Below are 22,554 nucleotides of genomic sequence, written 5' to 3'. Positions count from 1 at the left end.
AGAATGAGTGGCTTACCTGCTGTTTTCCAAGCATGTTACTCTTTGTGCTTTAGTTTATCTTGTCTCTCACACTGAGTACTTACTTGGTTTCAGGCTCAGCCTGTTTTCCCTCACGTGCAGAGGGAAGCCACAGTTAACTTTAACTTTGACTTTCTTTCTCAGGTGGTACGTGACTTATGGCCACGAGCTCATATGGAAGAACAGAGAGCCACTGGTGAAAGCTTGGCATGAAATGAGGACAAAGAACACAGGAAAGGGAGGAGGTGGAAGATCTAACTGATTCTTATCCTAGAGATTCCTTGTGCCCAAGTGGTATCTTACTTGAAGACGTGAGATTGAATTGGTTTTGAAGGTTTTTTTGCTACTCCACATGAAGCCTCTAAGGAGCTGAAGTTTCCGATGTAACAAAATTATGTTACAAAAATTCATATCCATAGAAAATGAACTCTGACAAAGGTGGAACAATAAAGGTTTTTATTCTATTGCTTTCTGAGGTAACAGTCTGCATTACCTTTTTAAAGGCGGAATAAAACATGTTTTTCAATTAAGTGACCTAAATCTCTGTTTAAAAAAATGGAGTGCAACTGGTTAATGCTTAGGAAAATAAACATTTTCAGAACTGAGGAAGCTGATGGATCACACACACTCCTGATGTCTGCCAGACAATACAAGGTGCTTTTCTAGAAGGGAAAGTGGGACTCAAATAAGGCTAATATGGTGAAGTTCAGTGGTTTTTATTGTTGAAATTATTGGATGAAGTGAGGCAATGGTTTGATTTGAAACTTGAAATACGTGAAACTTGAAATACTGGCATGTTTGCCAAGGCTTATGTACTGGTTTAATGGTCCAGCTTTGTCACCTGTGGCTTATTCAACTTGTGGTTTTCATTTCTGTTGAGTTCCAACAAGCTTTTAGATCTTACTACAATGATATATTCTTTTCATAATTATGTGCAGGGGAAGAATCACATGCTGTGGTTTTTGATATTCTACCATGAGTTGCACTCCTTTATATTGTTCACTACATTGTTTTGGGGGTGGGGTAGAGGAGTATTCTTTAAGCTGTGCTGTATTGTTACTTTTCTTTAAGGTTTTTCTAAGAATTCTAAACCTGTAACATCTGGTTCAGAATCTGCCAGTTTTAGAAAATAAGCAGTTTCAGCAAAAATAGATGAGGTGCCTGAGATCAGCAACACTGTAAACAGAAGTAACTACTAAAGTAAGCCTGAGGGTAGTACCCTGACCGATGTTCCTATTTTACAAGTAAAAACTGGATTTGGGATGTGCTGCTGCTCTGTGCCTGTCATGCAATGATGGTACTGAACCCATTGCAAAAGGCTGAGGAAGCTGCCCAGACACAAGCTGGTGGGTTCAAACCCTTAACTCTTTCCTGTCAGCTGAGTTAATCCTTCCACTGACCTGCCAAAGAACATATTGCATTTGTAAGAAGCAATTTGAGTTTGTTTTTACTTTGCAGCAGTGCCTCACATAAAATAAATTTTCTCCGGGGAAAGGGACTGCATAATGCTAAGTGTCACCAGTTTTAATAAATGGTGGAGTACAAAATTGGTGTAAACTCCCTGTCTCAGGCCAGTGCTTGTTTAGTTTTTTTTTCTTCATTAGAAAAATGGGGCACTTGAGGATTTGTAACTTCATGTGCCTGCCGACATAAATGCTTAAAAATGAAGGAGCTGAAGCATCTAATATTCCTTTGCTCTTCTGAAGTTTTCTGGCTTTCCAGTCTATCCCTTAAGCCCCTTTCCTGCTGTGTGCTGTGGTATTGTGGCCAAGCATGACCGTTCCCAGAGCTTGGGCCACAGTGCAGCCCTGGCTGCAGCAGAGAGAGGGCAGCCGAGCCACGGAGAAGCCAGCAGCAGCAGATGATGGCCTCTGAACAGAGAAGCTCAAAAGCCATACCTCAGACTACTTCACGTCCTGGGTTTGCATCTATTGTGTTTGTCCACTCCTTTTTTCTCCCTGTTTCTCTTCCTTGTGTTACCTCTTGTCCATTCAACAACTTGCCTAGTCTCTTCAACAGTTATCTGTGTGCTGAGAGTTTGTCAGAGATCCTGGCTGAAAGCAGTAGGGAGTCATGCTGCAGGAAACAGAGTGTATTAAACCTTAAGAACATTATATTTGACAGGTCTAGTAGGATAAGAGAAGTTGCAATTAAGTTCTTCAACATAGCACCAGTACCTCCTGGCCCCGTGCCATCTGCAGAGAATGAAGTCCCACTCCCTGCAGCATGTTTTTACTCTTTCAGCTTGCAGGAAGGGACTCAAAGCACCTGAAAAAAACATCCTGGAACTGCCACAGAGGTTTGGAAGTACCAGCTTTGCAGCCAGTGGCTGTGGTTTGAGGGTCTCATGCCTAAGCTTCACCTTAACTTTAGGTATAAGAGCATTTGCCCTTAAAAAGGTGTTCAGTATCTCAATTTTCCTCATTTATAGAGAACCTAGAGGTGTGTACCATATGTAAGGTTGTACAAAAATCTTCACCAAGCAGTGGCTAAGCATTGGGTTTCATGTCATTGTGCACCTGAGCCTTTCTGCAGCATTGTCTGGGAAAGACAAACTCTCTTTTCTGTCCAAAATTACTTTAAAACTGCAATAGGAAAACAAATTCTCAAATCACCAAGACAAGAAATGTCCTAAAGTTACAACAGCTCACTAGAATACATAAGAGACCTTTCTGGGAAGCAAATATGCACTTCTTGCAAAATGTGGCATCAGCACGTGTCAATATCTCAGCATTTAGTCACACCTTTGACTAAAAAAAAAAAATAGAATGACAGAAAAAGCCCAAAATCCAAACGTAGAAAAAAACAACAAAAAGAACCAATCACCTAAACCAAAACCAACCACATGGAAAGACTTTCCCCTCCCTTTTCAAAGAGATTATTGTGAATAAAAATACAATGTGGTGATTATGTGGACACTTGGCAGAGACAACAGCTAGTGTTTGTGTAGGAAAACAGCAATAAGTATAAAGTTGTGGTTAATCATGCAGAGACACAATTCTTCATCCTTTTTCAGTGGCTTTAAAGTCTGCTTTGGCCTTGCCACGTTTAAGGAATAATTTGTTTCAGGGATCTGCTCTATTGGAATTTCATTTTAGTGTTAAAACTGTTTGAGCTTTCAGCCCCCATTCCTGGCAGCAAGAGCTGTTTTGCTTTCTGATTTGATGGCTTTTGTCTTAGTGTTGCAGTATTCCACCCCTCCTCCCCCCAAGCTTTTAATCATGACAAATCTTCTAAATGCAGACAACTTTTTAATCTCATCCAGCATCTTCTGGTTTTCCTGTCAGAGTTAGCCTTTGTGCCAATTTCATCCTACAAGCTGTGATGAGCAGCTGCTCAAAGCACTCCCTGGTGCTGTAGGTGGGCTCAGAGACATGCAGTGCCAGAGCTGAACTCAGTACTAGGAAGCGTCAGGCACAGGATGAGCAGAGACATCCGATTTATTCGCCAATCTATTTTGCTAAGTCAGGCCTAGGAAAAAGGATCAGAGCATCATTTGTACTGTGCCAGTAATAAAGCAGATCTTCTGTTTTCTCCCATGGCTGTAAAGTCTGTTTCTCTTTACCAGATATGATTTATTTTTAAAAATGACAATTTAGAATAGAGCAGTTCCAGAAAACCAAGAAGAGGAGAAAATTAATAAATATCTCCCTGGATATTCCTAAAAGCAGAATTACATTTGTGAGGTTTTCAGACAGCAAATGAAACACAGCATCCAACAGCCTGTATAGTATTGTGACAAGAGTTCTGTGTTGGGATCAAAATGTTTTTGCTTGACATTTCTGAGTCTCCTTGCCCCAGCTGACATGTGAGCGGGGGGATGGTGAAATCAAAACTGGTAGCAGCAGGGGCAAGTGCTAAATCAGATATTTAGGACAGCAGGATCATCTGCAAAGGAATTTCTTTTTGTCCCACGATTGTGTTCTAGAGAGGCCAAACACTCAAGGAGAGGTTCTGGCCCTGTCCATATGCACATTTCTAGTCCTCCTTCACCCCAGGAGCAGGTGTAAATCTGGACTGAAGTGAGGTGCTGATACACTAAGATAGAAACTGCTTAGCTGAAACAAAGCAATAAATCTTACCTTCTCAGCTTCCACTGCATAATTAATTTCTTAATAAAGTTTCACAGAATGGTGTGTGTTGGGTTGGAAGGGACCTTAAAGATAATCTCGTTCTACCCCACTGCCATGGGCAGGGACACCTTCCACTATCCCAGGTTGCTCCAAGCCCATCCAACCTGGACTTGGACACTTCCAGGGATGGAGAATCCACAGATTCTCCGGGCAACCTGTTCCACCTGAACCACCTTCATTAGAAAAAAATTATTTCACTATTTAATCTAAGCCTGCCCTCTTTCAGTGTAAAGCTGAACCCCTCGCTTATCAGATAACCACCTGCAATTGGATTATTATATTCTGAAATGAAATGCCTATCCTGTTAGCCTTTTAATAGATTTTCCAATAGGTGGCATATCAGTTTATCTGCATTCTTCACATTTACAGCCTTGCATTTCACAGTTTGGTGACCCTTTGGGAGATTCAGCTTTGGTAGTAACCCACTGAATGGGGAATTGTGGAGGAGCATTATGTAATAAGTGGCTACCGGCCATAAAATGTCAAATTTCAAAAGGCTGATTTTATTCCTGATGTAATTCTGTCAGTGTCAATGGTTTGTGCCAGGGCTGTTTAGTTTTGAACCTGAATGTATAAAAGGAAAGCTGTAATTTGCAGTCTCCAGTGAACAGTAAAGGATGTAGGCTCTGTGTTGAGATATATAATAGATGCTTGGATTTTGGTCAATAGTTAGTATTTTAAAAGTGAATTGGTTGAACTGTTAATGTAAATGGAAGGGGATTATGAGAGGTGGGGATTCGTATGAAGCTCTTGGAAACCACATCGCAATGCTGCTGTTTCTCACCCAGATCTCTTATTTTATAAGCGCCAGGTTTCACATCCAAACGCCTTCTCTAATCCTAAATGTTTACGGCTGCCTCGAAGGTACGATTGAGCAGCACCACTCAGCTAGCGCGGAGCAGCGTTCCCCGCCTGGCCGGTGCCCGTCACTGGGCGCGCTCCGGGCACAGAGCGGCTCCTAAAGCACCGACAGACAGCGGGACCCGAGGAAGCACGGGCAGAGCCGGTCCCCCCGGAGGCAGACGGGGGGCGCAGCCCGGCGGGGTCCGGTCCCGGCCGCGCTCGCACGGCCGGCAGCCCCCGCAGCTGCACGGGGCTCCCGCCGGCAGCCGGGTCACGTGTGCGGGCCGTAATCCCGGCGAGGGGGTGTCGTTACCGGGGAAGGGGGCGGCGGGAGGAGGGGCTGCCGCCGATGAGGGCTGAAGCCGGGAGCGCGGCCGGCTGCGGGCGCCGGAGCCGCGGGTGCCGCTGCGGGCGAGGTGGGGGCCGCGGCCATGGCCTGGCCCTGCATCAGCCGGGTGTGCTGCTTGGCCCGCTTCTGGAGCCAGCTGGACAAGTCCGACCTCTCCGTGCCGCTCACCATCCACAACTACTCGGACATCGAGGAGCAGGAGGACGGGCCGGCCCAGCGCGGCGGGCCCCCTCCGCGGGGCAGCGCTCGCCCGCCCGCCCCGGCGCGCCGCCCGCGGGACCCCGCCGCCGGCAAGCCGAGCGGCCGCAGGAAGAGCCGGGCGGCCGCCGCCGAGGAGCCCTTCGCGGCCGAGACCCAGTACCGGCGGGACTTCAGAGCGTGGCCCCTCCCGAGGAGAGACGACTTCCCCTGGGTCAGCGCCAGTAGCGGCGGCGGCGGCGGCGGGAGGGACGGGGCCGCCCCCCAGCCCGCCCCGGGACGCGCCGCCTGCGCCCTGCCCGGCGGCGGCGGGAGACCGGCGGTCGACGGCCTCGAGCAGCTCCGGCCGCGCTCGCAGGCGGACGGCGGCCACACCACCTCCTACAGGTAACCGGGCCCGGCGAATCCCCCGCTCCGCCCCGAGCCGGGTTGCTCCTGCCGCGGGCGGGGGACGCCGCTCCGCAGCGCGGGGCGGGGATGCCGGCGGGCGGCCGCGGCGCGGGGGAGCCGCCGCCGAGGGGAGGGGGACGGGGGCTGCCGATCGCCCGCGGGCTCAGCCTCTCGCCGCAGCCGCCTTTGCTTTTGGAAGTGCGGTCCTTAAAAGCGTCTCTTATGCCCCGGGGGGGTGCTGGCCCCTCTCCGTGCCGGGGCAGCGGGGCCGGCCTCAGTGTGCTCCCGGGTGGGATCCATGATGCCATCCCTGGCGCAGCAGCGCTTGGCCCACCCGCTGCCGGGAGACACGGCACCCCCGACAGCCGGAGCTGCCCGAGTCCCGTCCCTGCCCAAGAGCCGCATCCCTTAGTGCCACCATCGTTTTCCCTTTAAAACTCCTGGAATGCGACATTCAAGGCGAGCCAAATTACAGCCTTAAAAGATTAGTCAGACAGAAGACATTTTGCAGGATATATCCCCTATGTCATCTAATGGGCAATGGAAAAAACTGTCACGAACCACTTGTCTCAGAGCCTTTAAAAATTGAGTGACTTATCTTATTGCTGTCTTCTTTTCCCTCTGAACAGTATGACAGATTACAGATGTTTATTTTCAGGAACAAGCAGTCAGGTGGAATGCACCTAAACCCAACTTCTGTTCTTATTGACATCCTCCATGGAAGGAGAGAGATTTCAGCTCCCACAGTGCTGCTGTTGAATATTGTATCAGTTTCATGTTGTTACCACATGCTCCCTCATAATGATGTTTGGCAGATTTTAATATACCTATGAGGTATACTAATAGAGTAATTATTTTTATTCTAACTGGTTCACAAGTATTTAGGCACTTATTGCCTATTATTATCTACCTAGGAGAAATTTCATCACTGCAATTCATTAGATTATTTATCACAGTGCTTTTAAGACAAACTGGTGCCTCGGGGAGGATTACCAGCCTGCACAGCAGTATTGCTTATCCCACTCCTCCTGCACAGGCAGCTCTGTGCAGTTAACATGCAGACTCTGAAAGGATAACTGCAGTACTTGATTTTATACGCTATTTTTTCCTTTGCCACATCTCACAGGACAATCACAGAGTAATTATTGGTTTTAAGGTAAAGCACTTTTCAATTTCAAACCACAAGGAATTACTTCAGAGAAACCTGTGTAGAACAAGACTAGCAAGATTCATCTTTCAGAAACACATCCCTCTCCACCTCGTTGTTGAAGCTTCCCCTGCCTTTTCAGCCTGACTCGAGGGGAAGGCTGCATCAGCCTGCATTAGAGCCACAGCTTTCCTGTAGCAGTTCAAGTGCTCAGAGTCACTTCTCTCTCCTTCCTCCCCTCTAACTCGTCTGTTCTTACACCAGGCTCTCAACTACTGTCATCAAAGAACAAGAAGTTTACAGATCACAGGACAAAGTACTGGCTGGGGCAACATAGCAGCATGCAAACCAAAACAAATTTTACAAAAAGTAAGACTTCAAGGTAGTTGAGGAACTACTCACAACTGAAAGAAGGAGCAGTTAATGACAAGGATGGAGGCGCAAGCCAGGGCAGCCACACTGGAAAAAAGCTCCCATATAAAACCTTTACGCTGTTTGGAGGCACAGTAAACAACTGATGCAGACAGAACTATTTAAGTCCAACTACTTTTGACCTTATTCCAGCAATTCCCATAGTTTCTTTAGATTGTCACCTGGAACAATGTCATGTTTAAGTTGCTGTACCACTGAGCACCAAGGCTTCACAACAAGCAGCAGGATAAAAGTTCACAATAGCTTCACAAGCTCCAAGAGTATATTTTCTTTAGATTTTTTTTTAAAGACTAAGCATGTACTTGGCAGAGTTACACGAATTATAAGTTACACTTAGGGTACTGGGTTTGTATTTGGTAGCTTCAGTGATGGCACTCCTGCAGTCTGAAGCAGGGAAGGGCTGATCACAGCACACCCACCCTTGGTAAGCTGAGCACTCACAACCCACAAGGACATTTCCATGAAAACCACTACAGCTCACTCCTCTCCTCTTACCTTATTTTCCAAAGGCAGCACTGCAGTCTGCAAACGTGTCCAATATTCAAGTAGTAGCCAACCAGCACCATTAAGGATTGATATTCTTCATCTTCCTCTGTGACAAAGACCATATACACCCTCCTTGTTTATTAAACTGTCCCTTGGTGGCCATACACAGCCCCACTGTGCTCTGGCAACAGGGATCTCCCAAATTCTTGTAGACTGTACTCCCCCAGAGGTGCGAGGGCAGCAGGGAAGGCAGATCACCTGTGGTAGAGGCAGAGCAAGGGGGTTTCTCTTTACTAAGGCCCATTTTGTCTTGAGGAGGAGGTTGGTGAACCCCATGATGTCTTTGGGGCAGTTGGAAAAAGGAAGAGTGTCCTACAGAGACATGCAGGCAGGAACCACTGCAGCAGATGGTAAAGAGAAGCAAAGGTATGATAACAATGTTTTTTGTAAGACAGTCTCACTGCCTTGCTAGGGAGAACATTAGGGAGATTCCCTCTTTTCTGCTTGCAGGAGTAGCAGCCCTCCCTGTGGGTCAGCCCAGTGAGGAGGTGGGGCAGCCCTGAGGACTGGCTTGTCTGCATGGGGAACTGTGTCCACTCTCCAAGAAATGGGTCATTTGAGTCCTTTGTGCTCCAGGAGCTTCAGCAGGTTCTGTGAACAGCTGGGACAGGCCCCTGTGAGGCTCTTCCTGGAGGATTGGCTCCTGCAGCGTGGGCACTGCTGGTCAGTAGCCTCCACCTGTACTTTGTGACTCTGCCAGGTCTCAGCAGCTGCCTGGGCTTGCTTGGTGGGAAAGACAAGTTCTGTCTTGAACAAGACAATGCAGAAGAGTTGGCATTGATACATGGTCCACTCCATGCTTTTTATAGCAATAGTGGTTTTCTTGTTTCACTCTGTAAGGTGTTGGGATTTCTTTAGGTTTTGTACTTTGGGTCTTTTTAATTCAGGAATTTTGACTCTAGCAGCCTATTGTGTTTCTGTGAAGCACCCAAGTGTAATGTTGAGTCCCCTGTAACATTCAGCACCATTTGATGCACCTTTGTATTATCAGTGCAATGCTCCTGTGAGACTTCATTCTGCATTCTGCTTTAAGCTCAGAAGGAAGCACACAAATCTGTCTGTAGACAGTGAAGCTGGTCAGCATGACCTGACATTTCCCAGAACAAAATAAACCTCTGGGATCAGTGATTGAGACTGGAGGAATCTGTCTATGGCCAGAGTAAAGAGGTGGAGGGGGTGTTGGAGCAATACCTGTACTACTGAGGAAGTGAAGATTTTTTGTATTTTGAAATAATAACTGAATAAAAGGTGGAAGAACAGCACAACTGTCTGCCCTACAAACTGCCCTACAACTTCCCTACCCTATTGCCCTGTGTCCCCAGATCTTTGGGCAGCTTCTCTCTCCCTCCAGTCCCTCAATTTTGGCTGGAGTTTTGCAGGGTCTAAATGAAGTCAAACCCAATGGGGCTGCATTGTGGGAGCTCAGGCACACAGGTTAAGGCAAATCAATACAAGCTGCACTTGAAAGCCTAAAATGGGATGTGCTCCAACTGTGAAAAGATCCTGGGGACTGCTGCAGAGGGTTGCAGTAGATTACACCTTACTGATGCTGGAGGAGGCAGAAGAAAGTGCTGAGTGGCCTCTCTGCACCTTCCCAAGGGTTTGTCCTTTGGCGTCACGGAAGTGACTTGTCCCTTCAGCAGTAAATTGCAGGCGCTATGTACTTTTGGCTTTGCACACAATTAATTGTAGTACTAGGTCTTGATTGCATTTAGCAGACGGTCTAGAAATAGAGAAGTGCTTTACTTAGCTCCCTTAACAGAGGATGAGAGAAGTTGGTGCTGTTAGCAGGTATCCCCACCTGGCTCTGTTCTCTGGATGTCATCTTCTTGCCTTGTTAGAAGGCAATAGGGGTGAAGGCACAGCCTGTCTGTCAGGGCCAGTACTGCTGGGAGGAGAACCCTGGTCAAGGCTCAACTACACTATAAATCACTACAAACATCAGTTATCCCTTCAGTAACCTGCCAGGAATACACTTCAGGCGTGTAAGTGAAAATGTTGCACCAGACCTGTGAGCAGTTGTTTTGCTTCTTTTCCCCTGACCCATCATCTTTACTTGTATTGGCACTTGGGCAACTGGGAGATGACTTCAAATTTCTGCACACACATACAATGCAGGCCCTGAGCAGAGCCCAGTCTCTGCAGCTGGGGTTTCCATGGCAGGTATTTTGAGTAGGTGTGAGAGTCAAGAGCACCCAACTTGGCAGTAAATAATGCCAAACTGGGACCCTAAGATAGGAAGGTTTCTTCCTCACCAGAGTGAGCCATGTTGTTCTGATGAAAACAAAACCTCATAAAGAGCTGGAGTAATTAAGGGGAAAGGTGTCTGTTGTGCCATTGCTCATGATTTTTGGGAATAGCAGGTGGAAGATGCCTCAGCAAACTGAATTCCCACCTTGTACAAATTCCCAATAGTACAAATACTCAGCACATGCCATTCTATGACTATGAATCAAACATCCCCCCATGAGGAGGGATCCCACAGAGTGAAGGCTTTTCCCCATAACTATGGATGCACTCAGAGTGTGTTACTTGGCTGCCTGAACATTCATCTGCCTTCAAATAGTGCTTGTGCAGAAAAGCAATGTGAACTGTGGTGACTCCTAACTTTAAAAAGCATCTTATTATTTTGCTGTGCAGAAAACAGCAAAAAATACCTGAGCTTCTGTTCAGCAATGTATTGGATCAGAGCATGCACCTGAGCCTGCAGGGTTAATAGTACTGTGTATGAGGAGCTCCATCCTTGATCCAGCAAGATCTTTAAAGGCATGCTTATCCTTAATAATAGCAGTAAATCTTTTATAATCAAGGCTTACAGTTATCTTTACATTCTTAAGTATCTTGCTGCTTGGGGAAATTAATACTCAAGCCCCTGATTTTTATGCTATTTAAGAAGTAAGCTTGCTTGGTGCAGACATTGGGATGGATCCAGAGAGTGCCACTGTGCACTGCATAGCCTGGCTGGGGCAGAGAGGGCTTGGAGGGGCACAGAGGTGTGTGAGGAGAGACACAGTGGGGCTGGGAATAGAGAGGGTGTCTGTTGTGCAAACTGTGCTGTAGAACTGAAATTGGGATTCAATGTTTCTTAAAGTAGGAGGAATTTTCCTCCACTTAAAGTCTTTTCAGCCTTATATTAGAGTGAAAGAATGGAAAATGGGTGGATGGCAGAAGTCAAGACCCTCAGACCTACCCACACATCCCCAGTCACATGGTTCTGATAAGAGAGAAGCAGCTGCCTGTCCTGTCACACCAATGTAAGTGCTCCTTCCTTGGGCATCTGCCTGTGAGCAAAGCAACTCCCTAAAACTCACCCTGAGATAACAGTTTGAGTCTTAGGGTCTTGTACTTTCATTCAGGTATTTTGCTGAATGAAAGACCTGAATGTGACTTATGAACAGCTCCAAACAGGTACTGCCTGACCTTACTGGAGATATCCAAGTGGCTTCTGCTTTCCTCCTCTGTAATTCCTGTGTGCTGGTCTATCTTTCTGCTGTCTTTTCTCTACCCCTCTGTTTTTCCCCCCTCCTGAAGCCTTTCCCCCATTTCTATCCTCATGCTGGTCTCTTTGGCTGGATAGGAGAATGGGCACAATCTGCCTCTGTGTCTGAGGGTTGGAAGGGCACCCCAGCAGTGTCTGACACAGCCACGAGGAGAAGCAGTTTAATGGATCCCTTATCCAGGAGGGCTCCTGACTTTGTCGTGCAGAACTCTCACTGTGACCATGACTTGTAACATTTGCAATCTTCCATTTGCCAGGAGACATCATAGCACCCTCCCTGACCTGTGGAGCTCTTTGCCAACAAGTGGACTGAGCCTGTCCCTTGGGAGAGCACTGCTGGCCACCCAGCTCTGCCTGGGCAAACCAGATGAATGGCCCTGGCAGTAGTCCATGAAGAGCTGTGTTGCACACAGGGGGACATTTCACACCCCACACTTTCAGCCAAAACCTCTCCCACAGCAGTCTGGCTTCCCCAGAGGACATCTACAATAGTTTGTACTTTCAAAAGAAAATAACAGACACCCCAAGCTGTGAACACAAGTTTCCTTCTAAAATGAAATTTGGAAGAATGTTCATTATGCTTTTAAATTGTCACTGATGTGATGGGTATGAGAAGGAAGGAGGGAGAAGAATGAAAACAGAGTAGGTCAGGCAGTGTAGCTTTGAGTTATTGTCAGCTATACTGACCATATACTGACCAGGTCAGAATGAGCCTTTTTCTCCAATTCTTAAATAAGCCATGTTATGCAGTGGCTCAGAACCACCACTGATAATTAATCATGCAAAGCAAACTGACATAAAGATGAGGTACTAAAATGACAGCTGTTCTGGCATTGGTGCTTCATGACTGTCAATGCTGAAGATAAATCTGTATGGAAACAGCAGCCCCAGCACTGCAAACAGCACTGTTGGGATTCCCGCTGTCTGCCTCCCTGTGCCTAACAGAAGTGCCCTACACCTTGGTGAAATTAAAAGCTTTCTGGGCTAGATGTTCACTAGGTCAGTGAAATAAGATGGATTTTGCAGACAGCTTTCTCTGCAAAGCAGAAAACATTAGTAGAGCACATGAAATGGGGAAAGAGCTGGAGGCAGCACATAGGCTGGTCATCGTGTAGCTCACAGCATCCAGCAGCTCGAGCTGCAGCAGCAGCAGACCCTGTGGTTGGAAAGAACAGAAGGACCAATCCCAAATGCATCATTCCCAAATCATTCCCTGAAGTCTGCAAGGCCACACGATGAATGATGATGGGGCCATCTCTCCTGCCTGACCCCCTGTCTCAGCTGTTTGACAGCCTGGTACAGGCAGTGCTGCTCACCCGGGGGGGAGGTGGCACATAAACAGCAGCTCAGTGAAACAGCTCTCATCAATGCTGGGCTTCATCACAACACCCTGCTAATTAACAGTCCAGTGCTTTTTTTTATTTTCTAGCCTATACATTGTTTGTACTCCCACTTGCTCCATCTCTCATCACCACAGGGGTTAAACTGTCCCAGCAGGCCACAAGCCTCCCTCTCCACACTGCACTGATTCAGAGCTTCCCCTGCAGACACATCCCCACATATTACAAAAGAAATGCCTTTTCTCGAGCTCTATTATCCGATTTTGAGAAAGAGCAAAGAAACAGTTGAAAAAGCAGTGATGTATATGATCAAAGAACTGGGACAACCCACTTGCAAAAAGCTGCTTCTTAATTATTCCTAGAGTGAGTTAGAGGTAAAGAAACAGCAGTACACAAAAACCAGCCCTTCCCTTTTGATCACTACTGTTTTAAAGCCTGTGTGCTACTCTGGAGGTGTTTCTTTCACAACCCCAATGGTTTAATACTTCAGGTACCACCAGGTCATTTCATTTATGGAGATCAAAAATCTCACCTTTAGGTTGCAAGAGTTTAGGACAAAACAGAACCTCAAGAGAGCCTGGTCACTGAGTTCTGGGCCTGGAGGCTACCCTCCCTCCACTGCAGGTCCTTGCAGTCCCAAAGTAACCCAACAGCTGCAGCTGTGCTGTCTAGGCACAAGGGGAGGAGGAGAGAGGTGCAGCAGGAAGGATGAAGATTACTGTCTCCAGCAACAGCAGCCAGTCTTACATATTCACTCCCAGCAGCAGCTGGATGTCACACTACACGGGGTACAAAGGGGAAGACAGTCACTATTCTTGTCACTTAACATCTTAAACTAAGTAACATTAAAAACAGGTCATTCCTCTTCCCCAGGCTTTGATCAGATTGACTCCACTGATGACTCCAACACTGATTTCTAGTCCAGTCACCAGACTGATGTTTGGGCTCATGTTCTTTCTGACTCTTGGCTGTGCAGCTGGAGATGGGAGCATATATCCTGCAAGCTTAGAAGCAGAGCAAATTTAGTTAGCTGCACTTTCTTGACCAAAGGTTCCTTTCTTGTGTTAAGTACTTCAGCTCCCAAAAGGAGTTAAGCTAAGTTGTCTCTGTTTTGCTCTGCCTTTCACTTTTGGCTCAGATTTCTGGGTGCCCCCAGAGCAAAATCCCAGTTCCAAACAGAAATGCTGCTGTGGTGTGGGCCATGACTGTATCTGCCCTTATGTTTCTGATTCTGTGGGGAGCATTTCCTCAGTGCATGTAGGTGCTTCAAAAATAGTTTTGACTATCCAGGCTGAGAGGAGAATGGTTTGACTTCCAGCCAAAATGAGGGTCTTGTGATCCAAAAGGACTGTGCTTGGGGGCCTGCCAAATCAGCAAATGATCTGCTATAAAGCATTGAGACAGAGTTGGCTGCACAGGCAGGCAGCACAGTCATTCACTGAAAGCTGGAGACACACTCCATTGCAGCAGGGAGACCAGTCAGTGCAAGGATGAATGGTTAGGAATCAATGCCACCAGCATTCCTGAGGAAATCAGGCTTTATGTGGAACAGCAGGTTCCAGTTCCTAGAAACTGTGGGGGTGTAACTGATGGTTTTGTACCATTTTGCTGGTATTTTGCCCAATAGCTGTGTCCTCCCTCTGGCTGTGCAGCAGGACACAGGTCAGATTTAGCTCTGCTTTCATTCACATCTGGGATTCCTGGCTGAAAGGTTGCCTTCTTGGGACATTGCTTGGCCAAAATCACCTTTCTTCAAAAGTGCTGCCTTATCCTGAGGTGTTACAGGAAGGGAGCAGGAATGCCACCACCAGCACCAGGGATGCTGCATGGGCACTCACCTGCTGCCTGAGCAGGCCCAAACAGCATGGTGCAGAGAAGGCAGAAGGTGGCAGCTCAGGACAGCAAGAACAAAGTGATTATAAACAAGATTTGCAAGTGACATAGACAGCCCTGAAAGGGGCCTGGCTTTGCTTTCCAGCACCAGGAAGTTCTTCCATAGGACATTATCCATAATATACTACAAGGATCAAGTCTAAACTACACATTCTAAATTAGTACTCCACACTTATGCACTTTGAGTTAGATATTTAAAAGAGGAATTTGCAGTTATTATAAATATAGCATGCTTGGAAAAATGAAACTCAGAAAGGCTGTGATCAAAGATAAGCTTGACACATTAAAACAAGTCTCAGTCTTACCCCTTGATCCTGTATATAAGCAGATAGTAAAATGCAGTTATTTAACCATGGCAGGGTATGAAAATAAGATTGTCACATCTCGGTTAGTCACCTCTCCTTTTGCTACAGAAGCTGCCTGAATTCGTTGCCAGAGATACACACACAAACAGAGCAGACTTCTGTCTTCCTCTGAGCAACAAGGCAGCTCAGCTGGCTGCTACTGCAGCATCCAGCAAGTCCTGATGGCAAGGGCATTAGTGAGGCCTGTTTGTGGCAAGGCGTGCAGAGAAGCAGAGGAAAGCTGCAGAAGGGAGCTGGCAGCTGAACTAAGCAGACCCTGCAATGCTGTTCTTTGGTGCTGTCAAAAGGTGCTGCCCCTTTCTCAGTGCAGTCTCTGTGCATTTCTCAGATGACCCTTGGCTGACTTATTCTTGGAGCAGCAATGCCTTCTCAGACATCCTCATGCAGATTTAAAGCACTTCCCCCCATCTGAAGAAAAATCATCAGCGTAAGCATCTGCCAGCTGAGACGGTGTCTCCCTTTGGATGCATTTCAGACTGAGCTGCACAGCTGTGCAGCACAGCACACACTGGCAAACACTGCTGCTGAGAGAGCCACAGCCAAGTATGTGAACATCAGCAGGCTCTTGGCATATGTGAGGGCCACACATCAGCCCACAGTGTCTTACAATGGAAGTGGCCAACGTGCCAGACAATGTTTTACATTGTAAGTGGTCTGTGGGCTAGCATGCAAAAAGTAACCCTGACTTCTTACCCAGGAGGGAAGCATCAATGACCTCCAGGAAAGAGCACATTTTGTAGGGAATAAAGAAGAGTTAAGTCAGGGAATACAGTTAGCCCAGTCCGTGCCCTGTTCCATCTTTCAATCTGGGCTTTCTGAGAGAAACAGGCTGCTAGGCTCAGTTCTTTTATTGTCAGTATGCCTCAGACAAGGTCAGCCTTGCAAGCTGATTGCATCCCACCTTGCCTTCTGGCTTTGCAACCACTCTGAGCAGAAGCACCCTGTGATAATGTTGTCTTTTACGAGTTCTTCTGTCTTGACAATCTCATTTCAGACAAGAGTATCGCCCATGGACTGGAGCAAAACCATCCAAGCCTATAAAGTCAAAACAAGGTTTCATTATCCCAGAAGACCATTTTGTTCAAGAGACAAGCTACAAGGCAGACTTTAAGGTAATCAGCAGTTTTTAAAAATCCTAAAGTCCATGTGAATAATGCCCAAAGTGCACATCAGGAACTCCTCATATTTGATTGCTGCGGTGCATGTAGGATAAAGCCACATCCTCATGGACAACTGTTTTGTCACTGCCCATTAGGCAATGTGGCCATCCCTTGCCTTCAAAAAGGCATGCTAGATAATGTCATACTGTAACTGATCATATTTCAACCCAAGACAAAGATTTTAAACTGGAAGGAAGTTCAAGATCTACCATTCCCTCAATGACACACACCTTATGTACAAGGTGTGTGTCATCAGCTCTCTGTGTGTAAGGTGCCATTAACACTGACTTGGAGCAGTCAGTGGGGACCAGCACTGGGGTTGCAGAGTCAGATTTGTCCTCTGGGCACAGGTGTTTGCCTGGGAATCCTTGCAGATCACTGCCTAAGGAACAGCACCTGCCCAGACAGCACAAAACTCCCCCTTGCTGGTGTGGGCAGAAGGTGCCCCCACTGTGAATGCCAGGGAGGACATGGCTGTGATGAACACACAAGCTGCACACCTCTGAGACTTCCTTGGGATTTTCCTATGAGATTCTACAATTTTTTTCTGTGAGTTTCTCTATACCAGCAGAGATAATTTTATTGCTGTGAAATACAGGTGCTGTTGAAAATCCCATGAAGAAACATTCTGTGCTCAGCATTTTTCCTGGCAGGGCCCCCCACACTCCCCATCCCCAGAAGAAAGGAAGGTGCACACTGACAAGGCTCTGTTTTAGCTGCTTTTTGCATTAGACCACCAAAGAGAACAGCACCTCCCAGTCAACCACAGGAGTTGCTCACAGGCTGCACTGAATGACTCAGAATGCAGGGCTAGGGCTGGGGCTGAACTCCCCAGCCACAATGTGCTCGCCAGTAGAGGTAACAGCAGCTACTCCAGGGCCACATGTGAAAAGTAAATCTTTGCCTTGGAGGAGACAAGGAAGAAGTGTTTAATCAGCAGACAGTCAAGTGCCTCCTCCGCAGAGGATTGCTGGCACACTGCTGCGATGAGGCTCACGATGGGTATAGCCAGCTCTGCTGAAAGTGGGACAGTGACCTCAGGCAAAACAGAATTTGCAAACCTCACCAAATTTTCCTCCTTGCTCTGAAAAGTCTGGGCTGTTTACTGAGGTGCAGTGATGAGGGTAGACCTTGCATTTAACCCTTTAACCTTGTATTTGACCCTTGTTAATTTAATTTTGCATTTTGACCCTAAGGAGTAAAAATATGGTGTTCTCCAATTTGTCAGATAGGATGCAAAGAAGGGGGTCCTAGGTAAATCCCTGAAGGTCCCTATGCCAGTTCTTGAGGAAAGGAAAGAGGAGACTAGAATTCTAGACACAAACACATGCTACCAAGGCCACGGCACTCTGAACGTCCTGGAGCCCCAGGGCACCATCACAGTCTCTCTAACAGACAGCATGGCAAAGGTGTAGTCAGGAATGAAGATGGTGCCCAGATGCCACCAGTCCAAAGAGAAGTCAGATTCTCCCTGGTTCACATCTGGCCATTAGGATTTTCCTTCTCACCTGAAGCCCCTGGCTTTGCCAGATGTGGAAATCAGATTTATGGTATGTCCTGACAGCCTACCTGTAGGACTCAGGCTGCTGGTTCTCCCCAGCCACTGAGCTGTGCGTATGTTGTTTGTGATATCACACTTGTTCCTTAGTGTCAGATGCAGCCCCAGAGGAATGGAAAAATCAGAACAATGAAACAACATCAGCCAGAGATCAATAGCTTTCCCTGTACTCTCTTTGCCTGTAGTTTTGCACTTCTTTCTCTGCTTGGATGGTGCCATCAGCATACCCAGCAGAGCTTTCAACCCTTTCATGTTTTATGGCCAGATTCACCCCAAGTCCTGGGCTGGATGCACAGTCAGTCCTATATAAAATCATTTGAGTTTTCAGCATTAGGGATGACAGAAGCATCCAGGTGTCCTTCATGCTTCAGTACAACTACAGAGGCTATATATTGCATGAAATTCTGATTCCACAGACATCAGAGAAAGCGACCATTGTTATCTCTGCCTTTCCTCCAGGCGTGAGAAGTTTACATCCTTATCCAAGTCCTTGCAGTTAAACAGCCTGGCATGTCCAGTAACTAGTTTGTCTCCTTTGGGTCCTCCAGGTCTGCACCTCTATTCACAGCAGACATGGACTGTGGCCCCATAAAGCATTACAATGGAACATTTTTATGGAGCCTGGATGGCATTCTCCAAAAGCTTAAGGACCAGACACACACCACTCTAATTCCTCTCACTTAAATCCAGCACCCATCCAGCAGTGAATTTGTTGTGATGCTTGTAGAGTGTTTGCTAACATCCCACCTGCCCTTGAATCACCCTGTACAGCAAGACCAATCTCACTGATGCCCAGCCATGGGCTGACACCTGGGTGGTGGTTACAGGGAGAGCAGATAGATCCTCACAACACCCCAGGCCCCTCAAACTCTCTTTGACAGCTGTATCCTGTGTCACACTAATGCTCTTCTCCCTTCCTCCCCCACTAGATCCCGGAGGTGAAGACCAGGTTCTCCCCCAACCCTTCTGCTGTTTTCCAGGCGCCATCACGGATCCTCAACGTGTGAACCTGGACCCTCCTCACACCCAGGCAGCTTAAACGTGGAGTTTCTGTTAAGATGTATCACTATGCAATTTTCATGAGGAGTGTTAAGATCAAAGACCCGGTGTTATCAAAAGCAGCTCCAGTGATTAATGATATGCACACACACTTTCTGTTAACACGACAAACCGCAAAGCGCTTGGTTCAGAACTGGCAGAGCACGCTGCAAGGAGTGACCCAGTTTTTCACAGGAGCAGGTTCATTACTATGCCAGCTGGCGTCACATTAGGAGATTGACTTTGGGCAGCAAAGGCAGGATTGCAGGCAACATCCCTCCTCAGAAATACACAGGGTAGGAGGGAAAACACTCGCAAGTAGGATGGATAATTAAAACCCAAACCAGTTTTATTTAGCAACACCCTCTAAGTAGGCCACTGAAAGACAGGGAGTAGTCTGGCTGACTTCTGAGCTTCTTGGGGGGTTTTGGGAGTAGGACCTCAGATGGCATCGCCAGAAAGCACAGCATCAAAGGGGCTGGTCTGAACTTCCAAAGTTGTTTTAGAAGCTGGAGGAAGCCAGTGTCACTGAACTCTAAAATAAATCTGGCACATGCAGTGTCTTGGGCCTTTAAGGCTGGCAAGCTGGATATTTCCAAAATTGGAGAGCTGATGCAGGAGCAAGGGAGGACTGAACTCCAGGAGATAGCCCTGACAGCAGTGCACCAGACTGGTGGGGAGAGGAGTGCATGGATACATCCAGGCACCCACCAGACTCCTCCAGAGGATCTAAGATACTTATGTAACTTGTATAGCTGTTAGGGTGACTGTAAATATTGTACATGGATTTTACCTAAAGCAATTTGTGATCCTTTAATCAAAAGGATATGCTTATACTTTTAATAAATGTTAACTCTTTGCATATGCAAGGTGGAAAATATTGCCTTGAAATTCCTAAATTATCGCCTGTACATTGGTAATGCTAATGCTAGGAACAACCACAAGCGAATGTTACTTAGATATTCTTCTTAAAGAGAAATGTAATGTAGAATGTAAGCCATCTGTCATTTTTAAGATAGGCTGTTTCAAGTGTCATTGTTCTGAAGCTGATTTTTTTAGACTGCTGTGCATTTAACTTTTGCTGAGGTACATGTGTTTCAAGAAACCATTTTTTTAGCCTTTGTTCATAGAGACTTTACAATTTCTATTTCGATAACATGCAATGATTAGTCTACTGCTTATTTAATGGATTTACTAATTATTTTGGACAAATAAATTGAAAAACTTTTAATTTGCGTTTGCAACACATGTGTTGTCCAGAACAAGGGAAACTATCCTCAGACTTGAACAGTGATCAGATATTCATTAATCTGTAATAAAACAGACTTTTACACAGGAGGATTTTTTCTTAACCTTCTTACTAGCTGAAGTCTAAGACAAATTTAATGAACTTTGGGGATTCTGCTAAAACGTATGCATTGCTGATAATTCCCATAAGAACAATTTTTGAGCTGTTGGCATGTGAATTGTACTTGCAGTACATGCAGACAGCATCTTCTCACAGTATTATGTGAGAATTTAATGGTGCCATCCCTGTTCTCTATAGTGGGACCGAATACAAAGCACCTGCAGGAAGCTGCATTTGGCTGGGACAAGGGATGGCTCTTCCCACACTCATCCTTGGAGAAACCTGCAGAAATCCCAGTGCTTGCCAAAATAATTTTTCAGGAAATTCATTTGAAGCATTCAAACTGTGCTAAAAGAAGTTTTGCATGTTAGATGTTTCTAAGAATTCAATCTGCTTGTTTAATCTCTTTATAATGTTTTTAATAGTTTTGTTCAAACAATTTATGTTCATTTCAATCCTGGACTTTATTAACAGCAAGGGAAAAAAAAGTAAAAAAGGAAATTGTCTGTTATCTCTTCTTATTTGACTGTATTTCTTAAAAAAATGACCCAGGTTTAAACAAATTGGTAATATAATAAGCTTGTATTTTATCAAATGGACTGGATTTAATTTAATAAATTAAAATGTATTTTGGCTATTGGTTCTCTCGCGTATTTTTGTTGTTATGGTTGTAAAATACGACCCTCAGGTATTCAACCTTGCAGTACAATTTGTCACTGCATGATAGCAGGGCACACTGGACACCAAGCAAGGCATTGGGAATGCATTCAGAGCCATCAGTGTCAACTCTTACTCCTGGAGCTTTCCCCCAGGCACAGCCCCCAGCAAGGACAGCTTGAAGGCACACTCAGAGCTGTGGCCCAGCTGCATTCCCTATGAAATGCAGAGGTTTGACACACTTTGATGTAGATGCCATGCTCTGAAGATCCCTTTCTGCAGTACCCACACTGTGCCCTGTTAAGTTTCACCTCAGTTTCACTCTGCCTTCTCACATAAATTACAGGAAAAGGTGATAGCATTGAATGTTAGAAGAGACCACTGCTTTACAGTTATTCCCAAGAACATTTCAGTCAGTAAAAGTGCTGAAGATACAACCAGGTTCCCTAGATAGTGCAAAAGCTCTTCTAGCTATGCCTCAAAAGACTTTCAGGAGAAAGCCAAAGGCTCCCAAGCTGCTACTCAATTTACATGAGCTATGAACAGAAGGAAAAGTGAGCAGGCACTTACCACTGTAAGGTCCGGGGTGATGCCACTGGCTGTCAATGTCTGCAACTTACCTGATTTTGTATGAAAAATGCCTGCCTCAACCAGATTGAAAGGTATCACACCAAATTCCTCTGAAGAAGTCAAATGTACATGAGTTTTGCAGGCTCCAGGGAGTCGTGATGCCAGAATTGCTTCCAACACTGCTCTCACACTATTATTTGTCTTCCCAGTTGCTCTGGGCCCATATCCAAGTCCCTCAAGGATTTTTGATTGTGAATCATACTGCAAGTAAGGGTTATTTGACACATAAAGAAATGTCCTTTAAAAAGGAAGGGTTTACACCTGTAACTTTAGAATTTATTACCTCTAGGGTGACACTGAACCTGCTTGTTTTGTTCAGTCCTGCTGACACCTGGCCTGTTGGGATGCTGAAGGTGAGTTTTGTGGCAGGGAGCAGTGAACATCCACACCGCCACATGCTCAATGTAAGCTTTGGTGAGGGAAATCCACCATCGCTCAGGAGAGTTGTTGTGAACTTGCACGAGCAGCACATTACTGATTTGCTTGCTTTCATAAACGGCACATGTCTCTCTCCATTGCACCAATTTCTTTGAGTGAACAATCAGATGCAAACCTATCACCTCTACCTTAGTTACACCCATGTCCTCTACCTTGGCCACTGCAGTAATGTCTGATCCTAAGGACCAACGTGGTTTGCCACAGAGGGATTGCTGGTGCCGTGCAGCCCAGAAAGGCTGTGTTTTACTTCCAGGGCAGGAGGCACTTGTGTGGCATTTAGCACTAACACTGAGCTCTGCAGCATTTCCAAAAACAACGGCGCGTTAGTCTGTTCACAGACACCCACGGCTCCTCCCCACAGGGCAGGGAGGACACAGAAGTTTGGTAACTTCGCTTACTCTTTCAGTTCCTGTCCGTGTCAAGTGCCGGTGTCCAGCGCTGGCAGGGGGTGGTGGGGAGGGAGCTGTGTGAGGGTCTCTGTGAGGGGAATCTGTGAGGGGGTCTCTGAGGCAAAGGAGCTGTGGAGGAGGCTCTGAGGGGAGGGAGCTGTGTGTGGGGTCTCTGTGAGGGGG

At 46.4% G+C, this 22,554-nt stretch overlaps 2 protein-coding genes and 1 long non-coding RNA gene across 3 annotated transcripts in view; 2 read left to right on the top strand and 1 right to left on the bottom strand.

Moving 5' to 3' along the window:
- Positions 1-548, top strand: part of PARL (presenilin associated rhomboid like) — a 12,827-nt gene extending 12,279 nt beyond the window's left edge. The window contains exon 10 of the mRNA XM_064435846.1: positions 163-548. Within this exon, the coding sequence (XP_064291916.1) occupies positions 163-280 (118 nt within the window). The 3' untranslated portion in view covers positions 281-548. The remainder of the gene's footprint in view (positions 1-162) is intronic.
- Positions 458-22,554, bottom strand: LOC135309652 (uncharacterized). Its single transcript, XR_010369840.1, has 3 exons — positions 22,381-22,554; positions 21,535-21,745; positions 458-2,094 (listed from the first exon to the last, which is right to left on the bottom strand). It is a non-coding gene; the product is annotated as an uncharacterized LOC135309652 (long non-coding RNA).
- On the top strand, positions 4,970-20,892 carry MAP6D1 (MAP6 domain containing 1). The gene is made up of 3 exons (XM_064435847.1): positions 4,970-5,928; positions 16,148-16,265; positions 18,801-20,892. Exons 1-3 carry the CDS (start codon positions 5,426-5,428, stop codon positions 18,876-18,878), a joined length of 699 nt encoding a protein of 232 aa, XP_064291917.1. The 5' UTR covers positions 4,970-5,425; the 3' UTR covers positions 18,879-20,892.

This window comes from Passer domesticus, chromosome 11 (genome assembly GCF_036417665.1).
Source record: "Passer domesticus isolate bPasDom1 chromosome 11, bPasDom1.hap1, whole genome shotgun sequence".
Taxonomy (NCBI): Eukaryota; Metazoa; Chordata; class Aves; order Passeriformes; family Passeridae; genus Passer; species Passer domesticus.
The sequence above is the reverse complement of the archived record's forward strand: the minus strand, read 5'-3'. Positions and strand labels throughout refer to the sequence as shown.